Below are 10,321 nucleotides of genomic sequence, written 5' to 3'. Positions count from 1 at the left end.
CATAAGAGCCATTCCTTTAATGCAGGGATAACTTTATTGAAGGAAAAAAACAGCACTTGTAAAGGTTTCACTTCATTAGAGAAAAAGTTGTAAGTCAGAAAAAAATATTTACCAAAGTAGAAATTAAACAGTGTAAATACATAGAAAAAGCACATCAGCAAACAGAATCAGTAACAGTACAAAACATTGCAGAGAATTTCTGAGTCTGGTTTTTATTTTACAAAATGGTTCCACAGCCGTTCAAAAATTTAGTGGTCACATTACAGCAAGGCACGTGGTTTTAAGAGGATAAACCATTTCTGTGCTTTCTCTCCAAAATGGTCAGTATTTGCTATGGTTGTAAACATCAGTATTTAAGACAAATATGTTTAAATATCCTCCTCCTCCTCAGTGTACAATAGCACAGTGATCTCACTTTCATGAACATGATTAAGGACCAAAACGAAGCAAGAGCCGTTCTCAGAAAGTTGGAGGCACACATAGAGCCCAGCACACTTTCCTTTTGAAAACGTGGTTTCTGAAAAGAATTGCAACTTGTGGCAGAAAATTCGTCCTTGGTTTTTGTAACAGCTCATGAACAATCTTATTACTGTAAATACTAAATGAGATCAAATTGTTAGCATCACCAGTGTAGAATCATTTCAGATAGTACCAGTATTCATAATGGACTTCATCACATAAAACAGAGCAAAACCTTGAAGTAGTGAAAAAAAAATCCCACATTTCAATGCATAGAGTCCCAGTACTTTGGGAATACATGACTACCACCCTCCCCATTTCCACTTCTACTATAGCTGGAAAGTCAGGTGATCCAGGACATACAAATTTCCTGCTAGAACTGCACACTAAGGCTGCTTGGCAGAGGTTATGTTATCTGTACTGCAAAAAGTAAAAAAAGTGGACAAGTTGGTCAACAGTGAGGCTGGGCAAAAAGCACTTCCTGATAGAACACCAAATCCTACTGAGATGGGCACCCAACATCAAACAAGTTTCCTTAGGGAATTCAGCCTTGAGGTAAGTGCTGTAGGTAACTGAGCAAGGACTTTGGGAAGGAAGGAGCTTTGTGATTTAAACCACAAACTCTCTATCGCACACAGCAAACATTCCTGCCCTGAAGGACAGTGAGACAGAAAGCTTCAGAAAGGCTCACCGTGCTTCCTGCCAAGAACATAACCAAAGCTGATGATATCAAAATGTAACACAAAGTAAGTTTAATGACCAAAAAAAAAGGTAAAATGGTATAATCTAATTCAGACTGGAAACTACTCAAGAAGGAATATTCATATAGTTTACTCCCTGGTTATGTAAAAATCATATAAAATATTCAACAAAGTGGAAATCTCTTTTGCTGTTAAACTTGGCAACAGCCTCAACACAACTACTAAAAGTGAGTAAGAATCTAAAGAGTTTTGTTCTGGGAGAGCTATTTTAAACCAAAACTGCTTGTAGATGAAGCGACAAACCCTGAGTATGTTTCACATGTTGGCAAGAATAAGGCAAATCTCTCCTACTGTCTGATGTCCCCAGGAACAGAATACAACACCAAAGGGCAACATAAACCCCAGTGGCACTCTGGTGATCCTTGTGTCCTTGCCATCTCCCCTTGGCTTCCTTTCCTGTAAGGGCACAATTTCTTAGCCTCATGTGCTGTGCAGTCAAATGAAGATTTGTTCTCTCTTACTGAATAAAAGGCTGTGAATCTGGAATTACAGTTTGAAACTGGTAAGAGAGGGGGAAAGGAAAATATTCATTTATGTGCTATCTACTGGTAGTTTCATAAATTTCCTACTTCTACGTGGCTGTGCTCACAAGAGCCAGCTAAAAGGTTCTAGTTAGCTACTCTGCAAGTTGAAAAACTAACATTCAACATACCCCATTCTATTGTTCTTCCAGAAGAACTGCCAGAGAGTCTACCAGAATCCTGCCCAAGCTAGCCAAGGAATAAGCAAAAGGCTTTTACTCCTCCTAATCTGAAGTAACCAAAAAAAAGAACCCCAGAAGTCAAATTCCATTATCTTGGCTGCTGAACCTGGAATGATGATGAGGGTTAACATAACCTTGCTGGAGAGGGGAAGGAGAAACAATGTATACTGTACTTGTAGCTTTTCCAGGGTCATTCAGAGATGCTAAAATTAAAGGAATATTGGAATTTAAAAGGAATTAGGGTAGCTTTTCAATTTCCCCTATGTAACATTATCAATGTAAACATTATCAAAGTCCTAAGAAGAGACTCGCTTAGGTCCTTTGACAGATGTAAATTAGGTTTTGAACTTACTCCCTGATAAAAAAGACACACATCACTTTGGACACTTGCCTTAGATCAGCCAGGGAAAAGAAGTATCAGTTTTCTTTAATTCCTAGTCTCTCTTGGGCATTTAACCAATTCTTTTCAAGAAGAGCGATAGTCAATGTAGTTATTTCAATACCAGCTTCTAAATCTGGGGAGATAAAAAAAGCACCAGGACACAGCACTTGAACCTGTATAATTGATTCATCCTACCATCAGTACCATCTTTCCAAGGTGGCATTTTCCATTCAAATGCCTTTGCAACAGTAATTCTGGACACCTGGAATCCACAGAACACTTGTCAAAATCTCCCTTTCATACCACCTGCAAAAGAGAATCTTTAATTTTTTTTTTTTTTTTAGAGGATCCTAACAGCTGGATGGTACTGAGATTTATAAATTATCAGGACACTTCAATTAAAAATTTTGGATTAAATAAATTTTTATTAACTTTCTGGAAGCCACAGAACTATTTGCCTTCACTGTGAGCTTATACTTTACTGCCAAATAGATCTAAGTTTTTCCTACATTAAAATCTTTGTGGTACAAGTCAGGGATACACTTGCCATGCAAAAACAATGCTCTTAAACAACTAAACTCTTGGTAGAGTGAGGAAGAGATGCTTCAGTTCCCACTAGAGTGCACTGGATAATCATCATCCAGCAAGACAGTTTGGTAAAAGGAAAGGGGAAAGTAGTCAAATAGTACCTCACACAGCAAAAGCAGGAATCTGTGCTCAGATATGAAACTGACCACTGCAATGCTGTGGGAGTAAAAGATTATAGGTAGCTCAGAAGATAAAGAGAGCGCAGAGTGGCCTTGGAATTTGGATACTGATGGCTCAGCATTTGTCTGGAGCTGGCAGCAGGATTGTTACATGCTCTCCTTGCTACGACAGGCAATAGAATATTGTGCTTTCTCCTCCATGCAAAGCAGTTCACTGGGGTGTGCAAGAGTTTTACCAGAAACAAAACTGATTCCACTTACAAAGAAACAAAGAGAAATGTTGGAGTTTTAACTTATTTACAAGTTCAGAAGAAAATGTCTTCTCCCTGACCCAGGCTGCTTAAAACAATAGCTCACTTCCACCTTATGACAGTTTGTCCTTTAAGAAAGGATATACATAAATTCCTTTATTGCTTGCCTACCATGCCCTTTGCATTGTTCTCATGCTACAGCTGGAGGAAAAGAGAAGCACCTCACTTCATGTGAAAAAGGTCAGCTTCCTACTCTGTAACCATGAGCTGTAAGCAAGGAGAAGAACTCAGGTTCCTGGTGGCTGAAAACATCAATGAACGTTATTTTACGAGTGCTTTTCCTACAAGAACAAGTTGTTACAGATGAAAATGTCCCTTTCCTTGTTCAAGGAAACACTATCAGTATAGACTGAGAATTAAATACTTCATTACAGATGCAAACATCTCATGGTTAGTCCACAACAGTGTTTGACTTTCAAATTACATCCTTTAGAAGTCTCATAAACCTAAGATTTTGCAAGAGAGACAAGAAAAGAAAGAATACCAATATTCCATTATCCAAGGCAAACAGTGCAAAGATTAAGTGACATAAGGCTATTTAAAAAAATCCCAAGTTGTTGGTAAGAAATCAATTTTCAACTCTAGAACTGGCACAGTCCCATCAGAGCCAAGGTCTTCATTTCACACACTTCACATATTACTTTGAAACTTTTGCAAAACCAAATGCACGAATTCATGCAAGAATTACCATAACAAATTGTGGATCTCTGCCCAGTTCTTCTGCCAGACTGAATTTCATTTGATCACAAGCCCCCTGTCCCACAGACACCATTGCTTACCAACCCAAGCAATTGCAGACACTGGGTGTGACACAAGGAGCTTCTAACAAGCAGCTGAAAGGCACGTGTTCAAGACAGAAGTAGGAAACTACACAACACAGTGATCTCAACACAGTTCTACCTAGAGCTTCCTAGAACTTTGTGAGGCATCCAGAACTCCTGTTAGGACAGACAGACTGAAACACATTTCTTCACAGCATCCCTACAGGCAGGAGAAAGAAAAAGAGTCAGAGTCACCTCAGTTATGTTATTTGATAAGAGGCATTCCATGCTGCTATCACACTGACACTGAGGACTGTAGAGATCAGCTGACCATGTATTAATTGCATTAATATGATTTGCATGACTACACAAATGCCTTAGAGACAAGCAGGTCTGCTCAGTGCCCACCTGCTGTGGAGGTGGCACCTGCAAGGCTGCACTGAGGCAGTGCACTGGAGAAGGGTGGGGTGATGGGGCAGGAGAGAGAACTGTGTGCTCACACAGAGCAGGGCTCACAGGGGAGAACAGGACAAAAGCAACACAGAAGAATACACTTGTCTAGCAGCATTTTGGACCAACACTTAGGCATTCCAAAGGCAAGCCTTATGCTCAGCATTTGGTCAGCAGGCTTACATATCTCTAGGGAAGCCCTCTTGTTTTTTTCATTTGTGTTCTTCGACTAGGAGAAGATGCTTATTTTCATTTTCAGATTTAACTACTTGTATTTCCTGCACCATGGAAAACCTTCTAAAGCCACACATTACAATGGCTCTCTAAACTAACCTTCTGTATGATTAACCTCAAAATTACAAAGAGTAAGAGAGTAGGGAAGCTTACCTTGCATATGGTATGAAGGAAATGCTGTACCTAGAAAGAAAAATTTTGAAAGTTACTTTTCATGTCAGATTTTATTAGAGTTACAAACAAGAACAACCCCTTTGATATGCTAAACTGCAAGTTACACAACCAAAATGAAGCTTTGAGTTTGTGAGTAACAGGAAGAAGTATCTTTGCAAGCCATCTTAGCCCAGCCAGGGTATGAAACACTATGGCCAAATAGAGGGGGATGTTGTGAAAGCATTTTAAACACAGCTCTCCTGCATCTGGTATTCTTCATGCTCCAACACCTACAGGTAGGCAAGATTAGTGTTGAGGGCTGGCTAGGTGTCCATATCAGTTTCTGCACTCCTTTGGTGACCTTGCACAGGCCATATATTAACATGAAGAACATTAACAATTTGATTGGCATAACTGGGTCTCTGAACAAGACAAATTCAGCAGAGTGTAAAAGAGGAATCCCAGATACTAGGCAATGAATTGATTTAAAGGGGAAAGAAAAAAACCAAGTTCAGTTCAAGCTCAGAGAAACCAAAGGAACTTCCTCTAGAAATGGAGCCCCTGAGCTCTGCCTCCAAAGCCTCTGCAGTGGTGTGAGAGACCAAGAATTGGGAACAGGTCAGCTCCTCACTGATGCATTGTCTTGAATCTAAGGGATTGACAAGGTAAAAATTTTCCTTCCCTCTAACTCCAGGTCAAAATCCACTCACAATTCAGCTACTGATGTCAGGTGCAACAGAAAGTGGAGTGTGTAGGAAGGAAATCACTCACCATGCCATGGCAAAAAACTGTAAGATGCAGAAAAGCAGCGCGAGTCCCGCCTTACGCCACTGGAGGGGAGAGGAGAGAGGAAGAAACACAGCAGAGAAAACAGTGTAAGAATCTTACTTTTAAAATATACTCCAGTTATATTAACTCCAGTTAGATAAACATACAGGACTCCAGTACTCACCCAGAAAGCAGAACACAGTGTTAGTATGAGGCACAACTAGAAGAAAACAAATGATTTAAATTAAAAATAGAAACAACTCCAGCTTCTATAGACATTGCAACACTGTAATGGGGTCCTTCACAGAGACAGAAATGAATTACATCATTTCACAGTTTTATTCAATCCTGCATTGTAAGAGTTCCTTGTATTTAAAAGTTCCTTGTATTTAAAATGTTCTTGCTATTACATTTCTGAAATGAATTAAAGCAATGAAGAAATATCAGCCTGGTATCCCCAGAAAATGATTTTACGGCTGCAAAGGAGCAAGAGGAAGAGATTCCTGCAGCTCTTTTGCAGGTCACTACTCCATCCCACACACTTCTTGGTGTCATAGGCACACACCACATTTCATCATTTTGCATAAGTAAGACTTTTCAAATACTTTTCAGTTACCAGTCTTAGTCTTTCTGCTCCTGCACAGTTCCTGATGATTACATGGTTACCGTGGGGTTGAAGTTATGCCATTACTTAAAAGCTCATCAATTAAAACTATGCTACACTTTCAAAAACTTTGGGCTATTGCTCAGTAGCTCTCCTGTGTACATATTCAAGCAAGGCACAGTCATTTAAACCAGCACTTTTTCTGTTTTCAGAGTTGCACTGTGTCTTTCTTTCTTTACTACAGGTAAAATCTTGGGGGGTAGTAGGACATTGTGGATTATTTTTCTGCTTTAACCCTCCCTTTTAAGAGAAGCCTCCCATTAGTTTTAATTTTCAGTTTAAGACATGACTGCTCATTTATCTATGATAGAGGCTGATAATTCATGTTGCTTTATCAACATCTAACAGCCTTTAGATACACATGGACCATTGTGCTACTGGAGTTTATAATGTGTATTTTTCTGCTAGAATGGAAAAAAAAAATACAGTACTGTATATTCAGACGCTGAGACATGCATTGCCAAAGAAGTCACACAGTTGAGCTCAACCAGGAGTCCTGACAATAAATGCAGTTCTTCCATTAGTTTTAAGGTGGTGGTTTATATATTGGTCTAAATACTGCATCATACATCTAATGACTGGCTTTATCCCAGTGAACAACATTCCAGGAATTCTCCTGACTCTGGGTATCCTGAATGCATACAAAACACACATACACCATACAGTAGCTTCTTGCTTGGATCTGCAAGCATACACAGTCAATTTCTCAAGCTCTGCAGCACCTCTGGATGTGTAAAGAGAAATTGGGAAGTGCTGATGCCAAGCAAACACTCGGAAGACATTCAGACTGAAAACAGGGGTTTCATGCAAGTCAAACCACCTTTCATGTTTTTGACTTGCCAGGAGAAAATGGGAAAATTGCAGAATCAAAAAAACCCATGCACTTTAAAGAAGAGTCAGTCTGAAACTTAGCAGCAACTTTCAGACACAGAGACAGACACAGCACAAGGGTTGCTATAATTTCCATCTTCGAAAATAAAAGAATTCTAAGAGTGACCCCACTGAATGTTGAATTTGAAATATCATTCTGTCATACAAGTTTCAAAACCTGAAGCTATCAGTCAGCTGGGATGATCCCTAATGCAAGGTGACCAAGGCACAGAGTTTCCCCAGCTGCTTTGTCACAAAGAGATGATTTTATCAAGGTAGAAATACCTACACAGCTCTTTCAAGGCCATCAGACAGAATATAAAAAGACAAAATTATGCAAAATAACATATCTAGCAACATCCATAGGACAACTTCTAGAAAACTAGTTTCCCATCGTTCATTTCTTAGGCAACACGTAAATACGATGTTGTGACCTCAAGCACCCTAAAAAAAGCACGTGCATGGTTCACACACACCAGCCACAGACCCTTAATGCTCATTTAGCAAAACAACCTGGCTTCAGCTCAGTCTTGCCTAACAGAGAGGTGCTTTTCTGGTGCTATGCTTACCTTTCCACTACAGCAGATGTGCAGTGTTTGATATTTTAAGAAAAGATGAACCAAAAAACCACCCCCAGACACATCCTGATACATAGCTGGATCACTGGATATGAAAGGACTTCACAATGAAAACTGTTCCCTGGTTTGTATGAGTTAAAAGCTACTCCTTGGATACTTACTAGCATAACAATAGTAGCAATCAAACGTGTAGGCTCAAACATCCGCTTCAATTGTTTCATTGGTCCCATAAGAAACATAGTGCTGTGAAAAACAAGTCAAGATGAACAAGGAAATGAGAGAGGTAAAAGTGAAACTCGGTAAGATGAAATTGTCTGCTGCCATAGGGGCACCAGTACACTGTGTTGTTATGGCAATCAGTGCTGCACAACAAAAGAAATGGGATTATACAATGAGACAAAATTCATTCCCCCTTTTCTTTGTGCAAGGTATTTACAATTTTATTCACACTTGTTCAGTTAAAATTAACGTAAGCAGAGCAGAGCTATCAAGTTAGAAGCACAAGGCAAGGTCAGCTCCAATCAGATCGTCCTTGAGAGATGCTTTTCTAACCTGCTTTTCAAAAATGCTTTTTAAATCTGCATTTCAAGAACATCATCCACAGAGGCTCTGCATGGATTGCCAGGTAATCCAGCTCAATTCCTCTACATAAAGGGCTGTTTTCAGGCCTGGGTCCATTCTCTGATCCCTTACCAGACCTGCAGTCTCATTTAGAGCCCTGGTGATTGATACTGGATGAATTATACAAGGTGAAAGTTTTATCTAAAGTGATATTTCTGCCCCATGTATTATATTATTCTGCCTTATTAGCATATTAATTCCAATTCCAGTATTTATGCTTTCTAACATCATGCTAAGTTTCCACAATCACAGAAAGTTGGGCCTGTCACAGAGCACGTAGTAGGGCTTTGCTTCAGGAACCTCAATGGCCATGAAGTCTTACCACATATGCTTGCCCTGACAGACAGACTGCCCCAAATATATTCACCAACACACAGAGAACACTTCCAAATGCAAAATGGTGAAGAATTATTTTTATCTTGGGGAGGAGGAACCAACAAAATCAAAAAACCTCAATGTTTAAAGCACGAGTTTGATTCTTGTTTACTGATGAGCAACATTTACCTTGAATGCACTATTAATAACAGCACACAAAATTAAAATCTTTACTATTTCAGAGCACTACTGGGGAAACTCTATTCTGTAAAATTCAACAAGAAAATTATCTACAAAAGCATATCTTCTCTTGCAAATTCAAGAGTTTCTACCACTTATGCACTATCATTCTGCTTTGGTTTCTCATCTGTATTAGGGAAATGATATATAAAGATTGTTACCTCCCGATAGATGCAATATTCCCCAGAGTATAAAAAACTGCAAAGAGTACCAGCCCTTTCTTTGGTATCCATAGCAGACAACTACCCTAAAAAGGAACGTTTAGAGAGAGAGGAGGGAAAAATTAACAGGCTTTAAATTGAAACGATATGTATAAACTATATATATATATATATATCTCCAAGAAGTGTCACATCACAAAAGAAATCTTAGGAAAACTTAAAGCCAAACTGCAGACTCACACATACAAAAGTAAATCGCATTTATTGGCATTCTTGTTAAGAGTCAGCGTATTGCATATAACTGGAACAGTCAGACGTCTCCGCAGAGACTCGGAAAAATCAAGCAACAGCACAGAGCAAAGCTGTAATTATCTGGGCTCCTGAAACTCAAATATTGGAGAAATCTTTAAAAAGTCCTTACCAAGATCGAGCACAGGCATCCAATCGCAAAACACGCAATGAAGCCTTTCACTCGAGTGCCCCAACCTAACGAAGTCGAATCGATAACCTGGAAACGAGGAAAACAAAAGCGAAACTTGTTTACTTGCAGCTCTTGCCTCCTACCAAGCGCGGAAACTTCCTCTCAGATGCTGGGCTGTGTCCTGTTCAGGCACCCTCCTACGTGTCCCGCGGGAAGCGGGGGATGCCGAGGCACCGGGACGCGAGGGGGGAGCGCTGGCGGAGCCCACGCGGGACCGCCCGCCCCCGCCACCGGCGACTTCTCCGCGGTGGCTGCTCCGCCACCTCGCCGAACACACCGGGAAGGGGTGGCCGGGTCCCCCCGCCCCGGAGCGAGGCAGGAGCGGCAGCGCCGCGCTACCTCAGCCAGGCCGCTCGGCTCCTCCGCGTCGCGGCCGCTCAGCACCCGCTTCAGCTTGTCCATGGCTCCACACCCCGCCCGGCCGGCCGGAGCGCCCTGCCCTTCCCTTGCCCGCTCTTCCCTTCCCTCCCCTCCCCAGGGACTACCAGCCCCGGCAGGCACCGCGCCCACCTGCGCGCCGCAGGTGGGGGGAAGGCCGGCGGGGCGGCGCGCAGGCTGCCGGGGGATGTAGTCCGGATGTGGATGGATCCTATCGCCTCCCAGCACTTTGGAATCCATTACTTGGCAGTAGCAAAACGCATTTTATAGCCAGAGAGGTTTCATTTTAATCCCACAACTGTGGCTCTTCTCGCGCTCTGAAAG

General features: G+C 41.2%; 1 protein-coding gene across 1 annotated transcript; it reads right to left on the bottom strand.

Annotated features, from left to right (window-relative positions):
- Nucleotides 1-15: 15 nt before the first annotated feature.
- On the bottom strand, nucleotides 16-10,064 carry SFT2D2 (SFT2 domain containing 2). The gene is made up of 8 exons (XM_069019687.1): nucleotides 9,959-10,064; nucleotides 9,560-9,646; nucleotides 9,139-9,224; nucleotides 7,963-8,044; nucleotides 5,874-5,909; nucleotides 5,693-5,751; nucleotides 4,922-4,951; nucleotides 16-4,304 (listed from the first exon to the last, which is right to left on the bottom strand). Exons 1-8 carry the CDS (start codon nucleotides 10,019-10,021, stop codon nucleotides 4,265-4,267), a joined length of 483 nt encoding a protein of 160 aa, XP_068875788.1. The 5' UTR covers nucleotides 10,022-10,064; the 3' UTR covers nucleotides 16-4,264.
- Between the last annotated feature and the right edge of the window lie 257 nt (nucleotides 10,065-10,321).

Source organism: Aphelocoma coerulescens, chromosome 1, assembly GCF_041296385.1.
Source record: "Aphelocoma coerulescens isolate FSJ_1873_10779 chromosome 1, UR_Acoe_1.0, whole genome shotgun sequence".
In the NCBI taxonomy this organism is placed as follows: Eukaryota; Metazoa; Chordata; class Aves; order Passeriformes; family Corvidae; genus Aphelocoma; species Aphelocoma coerulescens.
The sequence above is the reverse complement of the archived record's forward strand: the minus strand, read 5'-3'. Positions and strand labels throughout refer to the sequence as shown.